This window comes from Thermobia domestica, chromosome 8, assembly GCF_964235325.1.
Source record: "Thermobia domestica chromosome 8, izTheDome1.hap1.1, whole genome shotgun sequence".
NCBI lineage: Eukaryota > Metazoa > Arthropoda > Insecta > Zygentoma > Lepismatidae > Thermobia > Thermobia domestica.
This window is the reverse complement of record NC_137461.1, coordinates 54,297,418-54,318,748: the sequence shown is the minus strand read 5'-3', so window position 1 is coordinate 54,318,748 and position 21,331 is coordinate 54,297,418. Positions and strand designations below refer to the sequence as shown.

Below are 21,331 nucleotides of genomic sequence, written 5' to 3'. Positions count from 1 at the left end.
GTACGTATAGATGGACAGAAAGTATATAAAACATGCTGTTTTCAGTTATACGTCTCTTGTACGTTAAGTCCAAAAAGTACAGGAATTACGCATGTAACCTATCTTTTTAAGTACTCCACCTACATTTTTCTCAGTGCATATAAATAACATGGGAAAGGTTTCTCAGTTCCCCATAAAACCACTCTACGATTTTAATTTGTTTATTTCTGATGATTCACTTAGGTAAGGCTAATAAGAACGTACAAGCATACTGAATTTCATGTTAATCCAATTTTAATTACCTAAAACATGAGTATGTCCAAAAAAACGTCTCATTTAAATAACATAGGGAAATTCTTCATCCCTCTTTAGACCCCCTAAAAATAAAAAAATATTCACTTTTGGCAATTTTTCTGTGGGTTTGCCCCGAAAAGATACAATCATGTCGAATTTAATCATTGTAAACCTGCAGGAAGTGCTCAATAATTTGGGGGTGTAAAAGGGATTCCAATATAAATAACATAGGAAAAATTTTCCAGTTCCCTATAAAACCACTCTCAAGTTGGATTATGTTATTTTTACTGTGTTACTTAGCTAGTGCTAACGCGAACGTACAAGCATACCGAATTTCAAGCTTTCATGCCAATTTTAACTGCCTAAAACATGAGATTATATGTCCAAAGAATGGCCCATTTAATCAACATGGGGAAATACTTTATCCCCTCTTTAGAGCCCCTAAAAGTAAAAACCATTCAATTTTGGCAATTTTCCTGTCGGTTAGTTCTGAATAGCAAAAAATTATGTCAAATTTAATCATTGTAACCCTACTGAAAGTGCCCTTATGTCAGCTCATGTAGATTTATATATAGTTAATATACATGCAAGGTGTCTGTGTGTCCTTTCATAGTTTCATATCAAAAACATTAATACTTGATAACGTAAATCTATTCTATATAAAAGATATATAGAATGAGATCCACATAATCGATTAACCACACATATTATACATAGGTAAGTAGAAATGTTAGTCAAAGTATGACTAATCCGTAACTTGAGGAAGCAAGAGATAAGAAAGCCTTTTATAAAGGATCGAGGCCGCTGAAGTTAAACAATTCAGAGAAAGTTATCATTATTATTCCATTTCCATATTTTCTGCACTATCATCTGGTCAACAATAGAGTAACAAACAAACTAGTTAAGTATATCAATCTATAAAGTGCGTCTTTTTCGTCCAGCGTCCTACATTTAAAAACAAATGCAGTCGCAGTGTGTTAAACCAAACGTCCCTTGAGAGCTGTTAGTCAAAGCTAATAGACGTGAAACAAAAGTCAGGCGTAATATATAGACCGTAAAGATGAATAAACTACAAACCTGAGCAACAAGTTCCGCATTTATTTCCACACAGAATCAAATGATGGGTAGGCCTCTGAAGAAATGTGTATTTTTTGAAGAAAAGGTACGTTGCAAAATGCAACAACAAAGAGATATTCAATTACTTTTCTCGTGTAAATTTTGATAATTAAGCTTTCATTCGCGTTGAGCAATCTATCACAGCAAAATGTGTTATATTCTTATACTCTTGAGCAAGATCGATATGTAAGCAGTCATGATATCAAAAATACTCTAAAAATCTGTCACCAAACATTATTAAAGAATTGGTGCAGCTGACTGCAAGGCTTATATGCGACATTTCATGTCGCTTGATGTGAATCAACAACATTTACTTGTTCCCTTTTATATCTTCAAATCTCTACGATCTCCGTATATTTCAGAACTAGGTGATTATAAGTGATGACAAGAGATGGCTAGGTGATTAGGGGAATGCGAGGTAGCAGGTTAGCAGGGTGTAATGGGGTACCCCTCCTATTTCCCCGCTATGGTACAGCAGCCCTTCAGAAGCTGCAGGAAACAAAATGTCGTCTCCCTACCGGTGCGTGGAACAAGCAGCATCAGTGTTAGAAAAGGCGTTTGGCACGTGGGAATCGTTTCTCTGTTGTCGCTCTGGTTTTTGACGAATCTTGCAACATGAACAGAAACGAAGCTCAATCTAAGTCAAATAAGAATATACAGAATGTTGTATGTTTTAGTATACAGTATCATAGTTGTATGTTTTAGTACCTATACGTAGTATGTAATCTTTCCGGCGCAGTTAACTCTAACACCATATGAAACACCAACATGCGCATCGTGGCGGAAAAGGGTAGAGGCTTAATAGCCTACTGATTTCACATTGCAACCTACAAAAGAAACTCTGACGAGCGAACAAAGTCTACAAACTGTTCCAAAAAGTTGTCCTCTTGCAGCAGGACCTACTAAGTCATCCACAGGACCACATCTCACAGGAAGTAGACTTCTTGACGAACCGATTCCTGGAACTTGCACGCCAACTACAAGAACAGACATTCCAGACGTGACAACGTTTTTACACACGTTGCGGAAGGATATTTTACCTTATAGAAGGTTTAAGACTGGTGGCAGGAGACTGACCAGAAGATGAGGAAAAACAGCAATATTGGCATCAACGCCGCATAAAGCAACAAGAACCAAGGAAGAGGAAGCATATCATGCAAAGAAAGAAGAGGAACTAGCAGGACAAGCAGCAGCTAGCGAAGAGGACAGATCACGCACTTAAGCATGCAGAACAGCTGACAGCAGCAATTCGTGCGCGTGTGTAGACAGTAACGACGTCGAAGACTTTTACGTTTGTGAGTACAGCCAGCCGTAATTCGGTGTGCCCCATTGTGCTCCGTGTGTTCACGTGCATGCAAAAAAAGCATTATTTTCGATAATCACGTGCACATCCTTAGGTTTGGAGACACATTAACCAACTTCAGGTGCTTTTGTACCTAAAACTTAAAAATATATGTTAACTCCATTTTCAGTATTCGCTTGTCATTTTTATTACCCTTACATAGCCACTTATGTTAAGTAACCCGTTCCTCCCCGCCTTCCAATATAAGTGATGGTATTGTTGCCTGTTTCAATAATGTGAGAGAAAACCGTGATCCAAACTATGCCATTATCCACAATCAATTGTAAAACTTAAAATCATGTTCAGCTATATTATTTTGCGCCTTTGGTAGTGGTGTAAGTGCATGCGCTTTGCCAGATAAACTGAACTTAAATAGTTCATAATTAAGGGGAGTGCACCTAACAACTCAAAACATATGGCAATAATTGGAGAACATAAAGTTTGGCGTAAATCACGTAAACGTCAGATCGCAGACAGACGAATTTCACAACCAGTCAAAAATTAAGAATTTGTTTGTGGTTGGTTTTGATACATCCAATTTATATCTCGAACCTAGTAATGTCAGATTAGCTTTTGTTTAGATCCTTACTGAACTTCCTGAATGTATTCAGTAGCGACATGTGAAAACCAAATGTCATAACTGTTTTGCTATATATCAGATAACTTCTATAATGATATTGTTGCCGGTTGTTGTAGCAGAGAAACAGAGAACAATATGATGTGTATGTAGTTTTGTAGTGTGATTTTGAAATCACAAATGATATGGTGTGAAAGTTTTATTACCAATGGATAAATATGTTTTAGACAATCTGATGTTATTGCTCCTAGTTCCGGTTTCTTCTTTGTAGGTTTTGCAGGAAGTCCCATAAAATTCTGAATGTCTCTAATATTATATCTCTAATCTTCTCTAATATTATGTATCTAATATTATGTCCCTAATCTTCTATCTATGTCCTCTTTATTCTATTTCTTGCATTCCTATGGTTTCAAGTGCTTTTTCAAACATATCGTTGGCCGCTTTTGGTAGCTAATATTAGTGTAGGTAGTTTTTATATGTTTTCCTATTTGTTTTCTGTTGCTTTAATGTTTCTGGTATTGTGATGTCTGTTGGATATTTCTCTACTGATTCTTTCATTATTTTGATGATATTCGCAATGCTCTGATGTACTTCTTTGTCCATTAGTATTGTTCTGTAGCAGTAAAGTTGTATGTTTTCAGTATGGTTTACAGTTGATATTTGTAATACAGTACTTACGCTTGTATGATTTTCTGTTTCGTTCCCATTTCTTGGTGTATTACTTTTGCCCTAGGCCACGTCATTCATTGTATTAAATTTGTATTATCATCTCTCATTAACTTCTGATATATTGTATGGTTTCCGAAAATAATGACATCTTCTACATTTTTTATTTTGTTGTGATGTCTTATTTACGTTTTTGTGCAGTGATTGATACGTATTGCTGTTTTCCATTCTTTTCATGAAATCTTCTGTCTCTGGATGTACGTCTTCTATTTGCATAAACTAGACTGTGGTGTCTCTACCTACATGTTTCGCATAACCTCGTTCTGTGAATCGACCATGTTGTTGTTTCTTAATTGCTTCTTTATATTTCCTCTTGTTTGTAACGTATATTTTACTGCCACTTTCTCCACTATCCTCTGCAGAATGATGTATATTTGTGGTTCGGTACCTTATTGCTCTTAGTGGTTGTAAATTTTCTTGTTCTCTTTTGATTGTTTTCTTAGTTTGAATTTGCCTAGTTGGAAAGTTCTGCTTGTTTGCTCTCTTTCTATTTCATTAATGCGAAGGACTCTGATAGGGCTAGTAATTCAAATTAAGTAAACACATGTTCGTGTTTAGCTTTGTTCTGCACATATCTTCCAGTATTTCATCGTTATTCTTGGTTACTTATTCTTTTATCATTTACTATAATATTCAGATGTAGGTATTTATAAACTTCTTTTGGCTTTACAGTTTCCACTGTATCTTCTTTGGCTAGATAATATTTTTATTATGTGTTTCTCATACTTAACTTATGATATTTACATTTTGTTATTAATTTGATTCTCTGATATGCGGAAAACCTTTCTGTGACATGCAGAAGATAATTCAATGAGTTTTTCTTAAGCACTTGTAGTTTGAAACCATACATTTACAATAAAAGTGTTATTAGTATTATATTTTCAGTTTAGTTTGGTTTACATTGAATGCATATCTCATGTTTTCTAGTAGTAGACAATCGCTTGCGTGCTAAAATAATAGCAGTAGCATTAGGCTATATCCTTTCCTAATTCACGAATAATTAGAAGAAGGAAAACATAACAACTATTTTATTGGTAATTTTGTATAGTATGAGCATTATATTCTTCAAACTACTCTCACGTGTGATCTCTTAACCGTTTTATGTTCATTTGACGTTACTGAAAGCAGCATTACCCTCGTTTGTGGAAACCCTATTGATGATATTCATCGCTTTCTTTTTCTCAGATCCACAGGCTTAAATCTGGTTTCTCTCTGTACTTCACGTTCGGAAATATAAATGTCTGAAGCAGCAAGATGCGGTGAAAATGATGGATAATCAAGCACATGTCCCATGCTTTTCCAAAATATTTTGACTGAAAGTCCCGTGTAAACAGGAGATTATTTCTGTTTATTCTCCATGACCTGTTTGTCAACATACCAGGTCGCCGTATCATTACTCTCTCACGAAATTTTATTTACACTTAAAGGTAATAATGTCGGGTTAAAAATTCATCCTCGAGTACCTAATTAACGTACAAAATCCCACAAAATTATTAAACCAACAATAAAACTTACTTTTAATTTTGATTTGCTGTTTCAAAGTGTAATTTTTGGCGTTTGATACCTGGATAGTGAGAAAAACTGTTTGTCACCTCTCTGAGAATGTAGGATATAATTCAGTGCTTGTCAAAATATACATTCAAACATTTATATGTGTCCTTTTGTTGTAATGGCATCTTCCTGGGCATCAATTTTGAAAGAACGTTCATCATGGTAAAATTCCCGTTCATCACGTGAAATTTGACGAACCCTCGCCTTGCCATTTCATATGATTTCTGCAAAAGGTTAAATGCACAAAAGACAATCGTTTCTACGCACATAACTAATCTTTTGAATATTTGAATACGTGCTAGATGCTTTAAGACGTGAGTTATCTGTGATCATTTTTCGTCCTTCTTCAAAATGTTTGAACCACTGTAAAAGTGTGTGCATGATAACAGTTGTATCCGTACACTACGCATAGCAAATCAAAGTGTCTGTCGGAAAATTCACATGACACGCTGTTCCATTTCAAACCGAAGTACAAACCCGATAGATCACAGATGAGTGGCTCTATTGTGATTGACCGACTTAGACTATTGTCAATCATTCGTTCGATACTTAGGGTTACATACTTATGCATCTATTAGCCTTTACGCGCTCACTGTTCGCGAATAACAAAATCAATTATTTTTAGAGACACGCATCATAGTTCAGGCTGATTATCTTTCAATTATAATATTAAATTATATTTGTTCTTGTTATTGCGTACAAAGTTTACCTATTTCCCATTCGTTTCCTTTTCTATTGAGTAGTAAGTTTGCTTATAGTATATGTATGTAGTACTCATTTTTCCAATTCCATTATAAGTTTCGTTCATTACCATGCCTACTATTAATTTGCTCGTTTAATGCACAAATGAATCGAGTTTACTCCTATTCAAGTTAGACATATTTAATTTGATGATTCATATACATATTCATATATTTATTCATATACATATTCTGTAAATGTTTTCCAGAATGTTAAAGAAAACATAATGTTGACTTTCCCATGCAGTTAAAGGTACCAAAAGACATTATGCATTTTTCCATCACACTTTTGGTAATTGAACTAGATATTCTTCTACTGTTAACACCACAGGTGTTCTTCCACGCATATGAGTGTTTTCACGAATAATAATAATAATAACAATAATAATAATAATAATAATAATAATAATAATAATAATAATGTTTATTTCTGTGCCATTAACAGCCTAACGGCAAAAATACAGCACTTTATCAGAGAAGATAAACACATATTACATACAATGTAAGCTACACAATAAGACAAAAAACATAATTATAAAATAAAGTAAAATAACATCGGATTAATAATTCCTTGTCAAATTAACACTTTTTTTACTATCTAAATATTCCTCATAAATAGTAAAAATAATATTTGTCAAGTCTAAAATTCATGCTTTTATACTGATAAAAATAAATTAAAATAAATTAAAAGAATTTGTCATTCTTCTTAAAATTACAGATTTCGGATTCAAAGGAACTAATGTTGATATATTTCTTGTATTATACATTGGTACCATTATACCTATATTATGCAAGCAATATTCACTATTCTCGCTGTTGCCTAGTAGTTTCTTAATAAAATCTCTTTCAATAACTTTTCTCCTGTCGCTCAGTGCTGTACCAATAATAATAACAATAATAATAATATTATCAGTAATTTTAATAATTATTATTATTAGTAGTAGTATTATTTGTAGTATAGTAGTAATAGTAATAGTAGTATTAGTAGTAGTAGTAGTAGTAGCAGTATTGCTAAAACGTAAAATGTTTAATGCTGTGTCTGAGGTTTCAGCAAAGATCAGACAATATTCGTGCATGCTCAACAAGCACAATGGAGGGTAGCACAAAGTTTGAATAATTGGCAATAATAATATACTAAAAATAACTGAAGCGGATAGAGGATAAAAGTAGTATGTAAGAAACTGTATATTTCTGGAAAATTGACTTCCACAGCTATGTCTGTTAACATACAAACTTCACCGTTTCCAAATCTCTTCACTGGGATGAGGATTCACTAAATGATATGTTACGCAGCGTGATTAACATATGACACATGCATGAACAGTCATAATTCAATGTTTCGAAAAATGTAAAATACCATCTTTATTTTCCAACGGTTTCAAGTAATAATATGATCGTGAAAATTGTAAGTAGAATTATTGTTTTATCTACATTACAAACAACGTAATCGTATGGGTAGGTGAATTTCAAGCTAATAGTAATTAGACTTATATTTCTCCATTATTTGTTACTTTTTAATAAGAATCCATACCTCCTTCGTCGGAACTTCCGCCACCAGGACTCGTTTCTCCAGCAGCACCATCTGTTACATCACATCCCTCGCTAGGTGCGGGAGTCGGCGGCATAGTATAAGTATTGGGTAGACCGGAGTTCGGTGGCATATCTGGACTTCCATTTCCATAATCTTCTCCGTAGCTATAATACATACCAGGATCGCCGCCACCATATCTTAGAAAACGGGCACCTTTTCGCTTTGTGGAAACCGACTTTGACGAGCTTCCAGGTAGCAAAAATATAACTACTAACAATGTGGTAACGGCATTGTTTATGGGAACCATTCTGAAAGTAAAAGAAAATAATATTAATATTGCTTTATTAAAGATAATAAAAATATTTTTATTCCATGTTTCTGTCTTCTTTAGACAATGCACAGGCCAAACAGATCTATTAATTCCCTCTTCAGGTGTTTAACAAAAAGTATTCATTAGAAAACAGACCTTAATGATAAACTTATAATTCTTTAATTATAAATGGTTTCATTTTGATTTCAATTTTCTATTCATGGTCTACGTAGCCTCCGCATTCTCTCTAATATTCTTGTTTCTTACATGTTGGTTTCACGTATTGTCGCTCCTTACTTTACTTAAACAGACATCTGCATAAGTTTTCTTCATTGCGAATGCTCGCTTGGGCGAAGAAACCTGGCTGCTTTAGTTTACTGTTTCCAAAGAAACCCGAAATTGAACTTCGAAAATGTTTAGCTGAAAACAACCATAAATAATGTGTTCAGTCTTTTTGAAATAAGAAATACATGTTAACCATTAATATAATATTGTACTCATCACCAAGTTGCAACATTGTATATTGGAAAGTCTTGACCCCTTCTTCCTCAATCAAAATAGAAATGACTCTTGCGGGCAAGGAGAATCATTGCGTTAGACGCTTTCTTTCTCCGCACAAGAATATGAAATAAATCTAAAAGAAGAAAGTTAAATATTGTGGAAATTATCCACCTTTCCCCTGCAGATGTTTTTTTTTAAATGCTGAATCATGTATATTTAATGAGTAGATAGTATACCGGAGAGCATACTTCCAAGCTTAAGCAAATCCTGATATTAAACATTTTCGCAATAAAGATTTTTTCTTCCTTAGAAAGGGGATTTTCAAAGGTATTCTCTTACTTTTAATTCAGAACTTATATATTTATTTTACACCTCCAAGCTAAGCGTGCTTATATTTGCCATTCTTTGGATAAAGAAAAAAAAAACATTTGGATATTACGGAATCGATTTACTTTCCATATTTAAAAGTAGAATAATTTTCTTATTTTAATTAATAATTTATCTTCCCAATTTCACACCTCTATATCTCATTTGTCATTTTCGAACTTTGCCATTGTGCGAAATCACTAGAAGTACCGGCTGAAAAATAATATTTTTTCAACAGATCAGAGCTCTACAAAGTTAATGTTCATTCATACTATTGATCTTTGTACCACTCAGCAATTGCAGCTAACAACTTTAAGAAAAATGAATGGCCATGTTATGTAAGAATAACGGACAGTTACATTTAAATACATAATGTTGCTTGAAATACGTAGTCATAAGAAACCACTGCTGAACATTATTCTCCTAAACTGATGATGTAGAAAAAGGAGGTAGTGTAGATAATTCCTTAGCAGCACTACATGGTGCGCATGAACTGTTCCCATTCATCGATGTATCCAACACAGTTCCTTGTTGTAGTATTTGGTAGAATGTGACATACAAGGAGTGCGCTACAGATCTACTGAAGTCCGTTTCCCAGTATTACGACACGATTTAACTCTACTGTTCTGTTCCCATCTGCTATACACATATTCGGTTCTAGTCAGTATGACCCATAATTAAATTGTATTGGAAAGGGGCAAGCATTTCAAACAATCACTAGTTTATTTAATAATATGGTGTTAGGAAAATATTTTTCGCCGGGTATGAGTGGTTACAGTCGTTGGATTATAATCAAGGGGTCCCTGGTTGGATTTCCGGTTGGGACACAAGTGGTTTTAATTCCGCTTTAAACTGTCAGTCCTATCCTGAGTACGTTATCATCATAGTACGGAAGTATTTCCTGTATCATCTTGGAATATGATTTTTTTTTCAACTAAAACCAAATAACTTATAATAACAAGGATTTTATTACTATGCAGCTGTTCATATTCAGAAAATCCACATGCCACTGGATTGCTCTACCTTTTTAAGCTTCACAAGTTTGATAACTAGTAAAGAGAACATAAATCATTTGACACGCATAATACTTGTTGGTAAATTTGGTAAGTGTTACTAGCGATAAAACAATTTGGTAATCGTTAGATGCGACCACACCCCTTTACTTACAACGCGGACAATAGCAAATAGCATGAGATTTACAAATATGTTTCTTGCAAATAAAGTACACCAATTTTATTTTGTTCTCGTAAGATGATGGACAGTATTTGAACTTTGCATACTTCATAAGAGTGTCTGTTTCGCGTTTTATCACTGTAGCTTCTAATTCAACACTTCCTTGTTGTCTGGTTACAATTCTCCTATCGCTTATTGGCGGAATCCGGGCCCAGGAGGCCCGGAAAATTTTATTTTCTGCTCGAAGTTTCATAAATATATATGTCTGAAGCTAAGTCTTTTTTACTTCATCAGTTGAATATTCAAAACTATTATGGTAATATGCTTTCCGGTTTGTAATTTTCATTTTTTGAACATAAATATGTTTTCTCCATATACCCCGCTTTTGCACAGTCCGGGCTTTCTAGGGCCGAACTCGTATTATTCATTATGCCGTGTACATTCTCTGTCTTCCTCCCTCATTTCCCTCAAATTGTTGTAGTAAATATAATAAATTATAGTTTTACCTGTAACTACTAGATGGCTCTCACATTCCTTTCACAATTTGTTTAGATTGAAAATTATTTTTTGGTATTATAATACTCTAATATTTTGGAAATAAATACATTCCTTTTATTTACACACGAAACTAGATGTTTAAATATTTAGTATGTTTGTAAGTAGGCCCTGCAAGGATATTTACACCATTTTCCGATGGTATTCTGTTTCGTATTTAAAATATAAAAGGTTACCTCTTTCGAAATGATGAACTGGCCACCTGGAATCTCTAACCAGGTAAAAAATAGGGTATCCGTAGCTGGCGGAGAAAAATAAGCAAGTCACTTGGTGTGTCCATCCCCACTGGTTTATTTTTAGTCGCGATCTTCGTATATACGGTTGAATTACTTGCCTCTTTGAGGCTGAGAAAACAACCGTCGAATTATATTTAATACCTCCACGGAGGTTAACGTACCAAATTGATCTTTTCTGTTGACGACCTTGCTATTCTTCTTGGCTTAACGATTTATTTTGGTACTCTCCTCTTCGGAGGTAGAGATAACTGAAGGAAGAAAATAGTTGACGACTTTGGCATTTATACCTGCGAACGATTAGTAGTGCTTCCTCCTCGGAGGAAAAGCAGCTTGGCAAATTAAAACTTAGAGCACTGCTCTAAGATCATAAAACAAATTGGGAACGCCACTATCCTTCTTGCAAGCTGGCGCCATCCCCCACTCTCACAATAAAGATGGCTTCTCAGAAGACATCCACCAAATCTGAGAAAAAATCGCAACCGACCAAGATTCCTGCTACCAGGGGCAAAATAATCCGGGCCACATACAAACCAGAAGACTTTCTTCTGCCCTTGGGCAAGAAGAAGCAAATAGGCATTCCAGGGGAGCTCAAATCGAAACCAAATACACTTAAGCAATCAAGTGCATCACAACCGTCTACTTCAAATAAGCCTGAAGCTATGGACTTTACAGTAGTTGGAACACTAAAGGGACGCAGGTCTTCATTGGAAAACCTCAACAAGGCAGACTATCCGCCTCTCCCAGTCAGCAACAGGTTTGATGTTTTGTCTTCCAACCAAGCAGATAATGCTAATGCCAGCAATAATACTGCTCCGCCAAAGCAACCGCCCACTCATAAGCCTCCTCCGATTTTCATATATGGCATTACAAATACATATACTTTTATAAAGACCTTGTCACGAGCATTAAAGGAGCCCCCTCTAGCTCAGCCCAATAAGGAGCGCATTCGTATTCAAGCAGCAAACAGAGATGATTATAATTCTATCAAAGCTTATTGCGAACAAACAAAAACTGAGTATGCTACAGGCGTGGCAAAAAATGAAAGGCCTATTAAGGTCGTTATCCGAAAACTGCCTATAGACACCGACTTAGACGATCTGAAGGAAGAACTATTGCGTCTCGGTTACAAACCAATAAACGTCCACCAAATGTCTCGCAAAAGCAAGACAGAAGACAAGAAAATTATGATGCCACTGTTTTTGGTTGCATTGGAACGAACTGCAGCTGTTAAGGAGATATATGCTATTACCAATCTTCTTCATTACAAGGTCCACATCGAACCATACAAGCCTCCCTCAGTGCTCCAATGTTACAGATGCCAACGCTTGGGGCATTCACAGGACACCTGCCAAGCCCACCCGCGCTGTCTCAAATGTGGGCAATTTCATTTCACCCAATCCTGCAGTAAAGCAGACTCCTCCACACCCGCCACTTGCGCCAACTGTCAGGGAGATCACCCCGCAAATTACCGTGGCTGTCCAGTCTTTAAATCCTATTCTGAGGCTCTTAAATTGCCGGCCCAGCAGCCGAGGAAACTTCCAGAAAAGACTAAGAAAACTTCCAACAAACCATCAGAAGAAACGACTTCCATGCCCACTGCTGTTAATATTCAACCTATAGCTACGGACAATGAAGACGCTGAAGCTTCCACTACTCTCCACACCCAATCAGCTTCTGTCGAACAATAGGAGGGCCCGAAAGAAGACCTAGACTTAAAGTCCGTTCTTTCATTTCTCAAGGGTTTAGAATTACGCAAAATAATAACACATATTAAACGTGGTATTACCCGTTTCCGCCAAGCAGCAGACTCAGCTTCCAAGGCTGCAGCAGTAATAGAAACAATAGCGGAAATGGTTGATGATGGCTGTTTCTAAATCCAGCGTATTGCATCACACACTTGTCCTTGCTACATGGAATGCAGATGGTCTCGAGGGGCAGAAACAAATGCTTATTAGATTTCTCAAACACCATAGAGTTGACGTCATGTTTATTCAAGAAACACACTTCACTGCTCGTATCACTACTTGGCGACTACCCAATTACATTGTGTATCGACAGGATAGAGTGGGTAGACAGAAGGGAGGATTACTACTCATAATCAAAAAGGCATTCCCCGTCAGGTCAATTACAATACCACCCTTACTAACTTTGGAGGCACTTGGTGTTGAGCTAATAACTCCAGGCGTTCCATTAATATTGGTCACCGGGTACAGGTCCCCGGCTACACAACTAGAGCCCACAGACTTCGATGTCATTGCTAACTTAGGGCCCAAAGTCATCTTAGCTGGAGATCTTAATGCTAAACATGGAGAATGGAACTCCATTACTCCAAACACTGCTGGAGATACCTTACACGAATATTTACTCACGTCCAACTTCATCATCAGTGCTCCACCTGACCCAACTCATCATCCAAAATTCGGCGGACAACCCGATGTGCTTGACGTATCCCTTTGCAAAGACGTATCCTTTACAGTCCATCCATATGTCATTTCAGATTTAGATTCTGATCACGATCCAGTCATTTTTCACGTCTCCCACCGCAGCATCGCCCATTCTGCCCCCATCTTCAAGCAAATAGACACTGACTGGGACGTATTTAAACAAGAACTAAACACCATGATCGATCTACGAAATAGGCCTGCCACCATTGCGGACATCGATCAAGCGGTCTCTCACATCACGCTAGAACTTCGTACAGCAGAGGCAGCGAGCTCCACTACAATAATCTCTCCAACGAAAACCAGTCAATGAGACAGTTTTCATTTACAACTTTATCTTCATCTGAAACGTTGGGCTAGACGTCGATGGCAGCACACACTACATCCCGCATATAAGACTTTATGGAACAAACTTTGTAAGAAGCTCAAGATGCTCACTACAAGACAGAATCAACAATACTGGGAAGACACTTTTCGAAATGTCACACTAAATGACCGTAAAATTTGGAAGTACTCCAACTCATTCCAACGTGCCACAAATGCTTCCAAAGCCAGAGTCATACAAGGACCTCAAGGACTGACTCAAGATCCTCAGTCGCAAGCGGACATTTTCGCTGACTCTCTGGAAGAACAGTTCCAGCCCAATAGAGCACGCCTCGATCCCTATCTGAAACAGCACATCCGAACCACATTATATAGCATAAGTACACAAAACCCTACACATGGCATCACCTTAGTAACACCCCGGGAAATAGAACGACATATAAAATGTCTACCGGCAAAGACAGCATCTGGGCCTGATGGGATTCGATCTGAGATTCTTAAACATCCAACTAGAAAACTACTGGTCTTTTTAACTTACTTATTTAACGCCATCTTTCAATTATGCTACTTTCCCAAGACCTGGAAGGAAGCTCGTGTCATCACAATCCCCAAGCCTGGCAAGAATCCACTGCTCCCGGAAAACCAGAGGCCGATAAGTCTTCTATCGCACTTGAGCAAACTCTTCGAACGGATATTTCTCTGGAGGCTGAAACATCACGTAGATAATAGAGACCTTCTACCTTCTCATCAGTTTGGGTTTCGTGCACAACATAGCACTACAATGCAACTCGTACGAGTAGTGGATCATTTAACAACAGCTTCCAACAGGAAACAATACACCCTTGGAGTATACGTGGATGTGTCAAAAGCCTTTGATAAAGTATGGTTAGCAGGACTATTATATAAAATATACACCCAAGGTTTTCCAGATCGTCTTATACATTTACTACGTTCATACCTGACTGACAGAAAATTTCATGTATCTGTTGACGGTGTCAAATCGACGTCCCGATCTATCAAAGCAGGTGTTCCACAGGGCGCTGTACTTTCACCGCCTGCACACGGCAGACCTCCCGACCTTACCACATTGCTTTTCCGCAACGTATGCTGACGATACTGCCTTTTTTACAACCAGCAGCTCACTTGCACAGTGTTACATCTACATGCAACGTCAACTCAACGGCTTTCAGGAATGGGCAAGGCGTTGGAGAATTAAAATCAATGCAGACAAAAGCTGTGCTGTCATCCACAGTCGACGACGCATCCGCGTCCCTCGAAATTTAACATATGAGAACGCACACATTCCTCACGCCACACACGCTAAATATCTGGGTGTAACATTAGATCATGGGTTAACGTTCGCCTCACACATCAAAGACATAAAGCAACGAGCATTACGCAAAATATCAGCATTGTACCCCATCTTTCGTTGCAGTTCAATTTCTCATGAGGTCCGCGTGCACATATTGAAGATGATAGTTCTATCAACTCTTTCTTATGCATGCCCTGCCTGGCAACATGCTGCTAACAGTCATCTTCAAACACTTGAAAGTGTGCAAACAAGAGCCGGTCGAATCATCACTGGTCAAGATAGATATACACGCAACAGCCAAGTTCTGGAAGATTTAGAGCTGCCTCCTGTTAAGGAAGTTCTACGGCATCTCCACTATAAGTTCTGGCATACTTTGCCAAGGCACATAAATCCAGCTATAGCTACCATAGGAACCAAATGCGCCCTACGGAGCGTTCATCGTACGCCACGCCTTTAATATCTTTCCTTAGATCGTAATGACTTCAACATCAGCTACTCTGCGACAGTTGCAGATGTAGTCTCACAGACATAACAAAACAATAGTATTACCCAACAAGCCACCTGCACATCTGTATATATTCTTTCTGCCATCTTACTCATGGAGTCAGGGGCTTCGGCCCGATACTCTACACAAAAATTCAACATTACCGTGACCGTGACCGTGACCGTGAAATGATTTAACAACTCTATCGTGATTTCACCCGTACTTGCAATCCTCAATATCTTAGGCTCCATCGTCAATACCAACGCCAAAATTGGACCAAAACTGGCAATTATGTCTGATAATTCCCACCCCACCAAATTCTGGAAGCGTTTCCATCAACTTACCGGCAAATCCACACGTACTACCTATCCACTTCTAGATGATACACTGCCTCTTCTCGACGATACTGCTAAAGCCAACGCTTTTGCCACCTACCTCCAGGATATATTCACTCCTTCTGCACAAGATCCAGTATTTCGGTGACATCCCACTGACACATTAGATCTTTCGTCACCCGACCTTCAACCTCACCCCGATCATCCATTACCTCCCCACATTCCACTTACAGCTCCTATCACTGTTTCTGATATCCAGCATACCATCTCCTGAAAGAAAAACACTGCTCCTGGCATAGACAAAATCACCTACAGCCACATCAAGGAAGGTCCCTATGTCTTGCTTTACCTTCTCTCTACCATTTTTACTTTCATTCTTCGCACTGGCTTCTATCCTTTACCTTGGGAAACTTCTACTACCTTAATGTTTCTCAAACCTGGGAAACCCCAACAATCTGTCTCTTCATACCGCCCTATCCAACTCCCCTTTGTGTTTAGCAAGATTCTCGAACGTATCCTCGTCACTCGCCTTCACACCCATCTTTCAACATACAATTTACTACCTCTCCATCAAGCAGCTTTTCGTCCTTCCTTTAGCATCTCCGATCAACTCCTCCGCCTTATTACTATCATCACTAATCCGTTTAACACATCCAAACCTTCCTGCCTAATCTTATTTGACCTCGAGAAAACTTTTGATAAAGTCTGGCATCTTGGCCTCCTCTATAAACTTTTCTCTATTCACCTACTCTACTGTTATATCCGTCTCATCTATCAATTTCTCTCCTGCAGACTTAGCTATATATCAATTAATAATCACCTTTCCTATCCTATCTTCCTTCATTCCGGAGTCCCCCAAAGATGAGCGCTATCCCTTCTGCTGTACCTTCTATATGTCGCAGACTTTTCCACATTTCCCCCGAACGTTACACTCTTTCAATATGCCGACGACACTGCCTTTTTATCCACAGGAAATACGATTTAATGCATTAATTCTTCTCTCCAACCTACCATAGATTTCTTTCTTTCTTGATGTCAGAAGTGGCGTCTTACCATCAATGCCGCTAAAACGCAAGTGATTATCTTCTTACCACCGGGAAAGCGCTCCCGTCTTCATCGCAATCCTACCAATCTCCATCTCCGTATATTCCATACTCCTGTCATCATCAGGAAAATAGTCAGTTATTTAGGCATTTCTTTGGACCAACATCTTAGATGGACTCCATACCTCATGTACATCTGTGCCAGGGCTTACTCACGCCTTAACCTTCTTCGCCGCCTTACAGGCACTACTTGGGGTCTTTCTGCTATCACTCTGCTTAATACGTACAAATCTTTCCTCCGACCAGTCCTTACCTACGGCTTTACAGCTTGGATCGATGCTCCTTCTTCTTTCTATAAACGCCTCCAAATTCTAGAACGTGACGCACTCCGACTTGCCTTTCGTATCCGTCTTCCCAGCCCTACTCGAGATCTGTATGACCGTACTCCGTTTCCACATATTCTATACTACCTTGAAACACTCCGCCTGTGATATATGTCTCAACGCTTCCAGAACCACCACCCATACTTTTTGACACCATGCACGCCGACGTCACTTTCCCGAAACGATAACTCCTTCGCCGTACACCGTTGTATCTGCTTTTCTCACTGTATCGTTACTGACTGCCACCTGACAGCATTGATCTTTCTCTCATTGCCGATTTCATCACTCATCTCGATTCACCTTACATTTTCCCATCTACTGCACAGTAGTCCTACTGTCTCACCAGGTCTCCCACAGTCTTCGTCACGATCCAGAGTAGCCCTGAATCAGAAGATAATTAGCATTTGTCAAACTAATCAAATACCTTGTGTTGTGACGTCCTCTGCACTTCATCCTCAACTCGTCACCACCTAACAGTATGATCATGGTTAAAGGCCATGATGTCCTGCAGCTCCTCCAGTTAATACCAGGGCTGAAAATTGATGCTTCCCACTTAATGCTGTTATGATTTTGAAATAAGATAAAGATATAATAAATAAATTAAACCTCACTTGTCCCATCTATCTTTCTCCTCTCCCTAGATTTCCTTTATTCCTCATCCCGTAATAAAGGGCGTGACCATTGGGCGGGACTACTCGTGCGCGGCTAGCAAAAAAAAAATCGAAATGATTTACTGCATAAAGTTAGTATAGGTCAATTCAAAACGTGTTATTCATTACTGTGACTTATAAGTATGGCTAGTCTATCGTAAAGTAAGAATATTAGACGGATGTTAGAAGCAGAGGATGAAAGCGATACTAGCCTATGGTTGACCAGTGGTGAAGACAGTGATGGTGAAGATTAGAATGTACGTAATGATACTCATATAGAAAATAGCGAGTATTGAGATACAAGTGAAAGTGCCAGTGAAAATGATACAGGCGATAGTGTCGGAGAAAATGACTCTGATACAGACAGAAGTAGCACAACATCGAATATTCTAAGTGCAGAATTGCGTTCAAAAGGTGGACGTTCTTGGTCACGTTCTCCGTAGAAACAATCTCAGACTAGATCTCACAATATTATACGTCCAGCTCCTGGACCGCGGTAGTGAACACATACTGATTCACCTCTCGCTGCGTTTAATTTCTACATTACAAATGACATTTTGAAAGAAATTGTGTTGTGCTCTTATTTGCAAGGAAGACGAGGAGCATCTGAGGTTCATAAGAAATGAAGAGAAGCCGACAAGGAAGAATGTTAGCATTTTTAGGACTTCTACTTTTTGCTGGCGACGAGAAAAACTGGAATGTATCCGTCAGAGAACCGTTTCAAAGTTGCAACTCGAACCTGTATTACAACTCTACAACGTCTGTCAACAGATTTATATGTATCTTAATCTGTTTGCGCCTGGATAATAAGAGAACACGAGACTTTCGTAAAAAGATTGAGAAAGATGCACATGTTTCCTATGTGTGAACCGTTTCTTAAGAAACTCTAAAAACGTTATTATTAATAGCCAATCACCAACACGTGATGAACAGTTGATTCCATTTAGAGGAAGATGCCCTTTTACTCAATACCTGTCTAAAAAGAACCGCAAAATATGGAATGAAACTGCTTTGAATGTGCGATGCTAAATCTGACTATGCTTATGACGGATATTTCTATTGTCGCAGAAAGATTGGTGAACCAGTTCAAAAAGGTCTTGCTGCGGAAGTTGTCAAGCGTTTAGTATCTTCCCTCAGTCAATATGAAGGACATAACATAACAAGAGACAATTATTTTACAAGCGATCTTTAGCCGAATACCTTCTCAATAGAAACGTACGGTAACAATGGTTGGAACCGGTAGGAATAATAACAGAAGCATCTCTCCCATCATGAGACCTAATCATAAGAAAAGTGTTTATTCTTCCGAATTTGCTTTTTGTGATGATGTAACAATGGTCGGTTATGTTTACCAAAAGTGTAATTCTTATCAGTATCATGCATCATGATTCTATGACCGATGATAATCATCTAAAAAGGAAGCCCGAAATTATAAACTAATACAATAAACATAAAGAAGGCATCGATTTGATGGATCAAAAATTGGGAGAATATTCGTGCTAAAGACAGACTATGGTTTTGGCCTTTCCCTGAATATGTTAAACTTAGGTGTTAAACTCTTATGTTGTTTTCAAATATCGTAATCCGAATTGAAATATCCTAAAGGAGCATAAGCGAATGATTTTCATCGAAGAGCTAGATGATTTGATTACGCCTCTAATGTTGAGAAGAGCTGGGTCGTCTACTTTGAAAAGATCTGTAAGAGATAATTTGTTAAGATGTAGTATTAAGATTGAAAGCGATAAGCCAGCAAGATCTGAAGAACAGAAAAGAAAACGATGTCACTTGTGCCCTAGTTCTAGAGACAGGAAACTCAAACTGGTATGTCGCAAATTTCAGAATAATATGTGCAGTGAACATATGTTCGTTGTGTGTGAGCCATGTATGTAATATGCAATATGTGCAAAAACATTGCAGTGACACTGTGAGCACAAATGACAAAATCATATATATTTTGCAAAATAAGGTTAAAATTTCTCATGTTAAAAATATACACTCATTGTAAACTTAAAATTTTAAAGCGTATATATAACGTTAAAATATGAACCTTTTCACGTTCGAAATATCTTTAGTTTATTATAGCTTATATTGCGCTCTCTATATAATTTATATGATTTAATATAACTAATATATATAGTACAAGTGACCATATTATACATAATAAATATCAGTGTGTTACACATTCAGAACGATCTCCACTAAACTATGTTCATACTACAGCGTACGTGGGCCTCGCAGGGCCGAAAAGTGCAAACTACAATAAGGAAAGCATAGTGTCATTAAGGACTAGACTCGGCACTTCTCATCATATATTGTCTAGGTTGTATCTGGGGTAAAATAAGAGAATTTCCAAGGTCTTCCAAATACTATCTTTTTTGGAAAGCTTTCCCATTTCTGATTTCCGGTTGCTGATATCCATTCCTGAGTGAAGAGCACAATCTTTTAATTTTTCTTAGGGATATAATTTACAACGGTTACATTGTTTGGAAAATAAAACGACAAGGAGTGCATTTCTGTTTGACAAACTCTCCGGAAGTTCAATTTTGTTTTTCCTTACCATCTCAATCATACTTATTTTCCAAGTACATGCTGCCCTAAAATGAACGAGGTGAAAAAATTATCGCAAGTAATATTATGGCCCCTTAGTTTGCAAACAAAATCACTTACAACACCCATAACTTGATTTTTCTCAGACTGTGTTCTTTGCTTGTATTTACCTGTTGCTTGAGTACGTAAGACGTTTTGCTATCACATACAGTCTAGATTTTTATACGACATTTTGCCGGCTTACTAGGAATATATTGCTTGAAAGGGCAAAATGCTACCAATTGTTTATCAACAAGACACTAGAAATATAAGACATCAGTTGAAAATTCACTTATGCAGCACAGAAAAACTTCTTCGGGTCACATTGATCCAAACACTACATTAGTAACAAAGAGGAAAATTCCAAAGCATTTAATATTAAAGTATGTGATTTTCAGAAAATATCATTTGAGTTGAATAAAACGAAGTCACAAACCTGATCCGCACCAGGAAACTAATCATAAATTCAAAGAGAAATCAAAATTCATTTTGGGTCAAATAAACTTGAACCCAGTAGCAGGGTTAAGAAGTGAAAGGAAAGTGCAGATAAAACACGACCTGTTGTTGGAGATGACAGTAAAGTTCGGAAAGAAACGGAGATATTTAAATGGTCATCTTCAAACACAGATGTTCAGAACAGATATTATAATTCATGATTTATAGTCATGATGGGCGAAAAATGTTCATGAACAAAAATGGAGATTAGAATTTCCATCGGAAGCGAAAGGTAGAATAACACATTAAATTGATTTTGAAAATTTTAGAAGTAAACCTAG

At 37.5% G+C, this 21,331-nt stretch overlaps 1 protein-coding gene across 1 annotated transcript in view; it reads right to left on the bottom strand.

Moving 5' to 3' along the window:
• LOC145691736 (uncharacterized) overlaps positions 1-21,331 on the bottom strand; it is a 59,338-nt gene that overhangs the window by 35,666 nt on the left and 2,341 nt on the right. Inside the window, exon 2 of the mRNA XM_081767067.1 lies at positions 7,857-8,164. Coding sequence (XP_081623193.1) covers positions 7,857-8,163 — 307 coding nt within the window. The 5' untranslated portion in view covers position 8,164. The remainder of the gene's footprint in view (positions 1-7,856; positions 8,165-21,331) is intronic.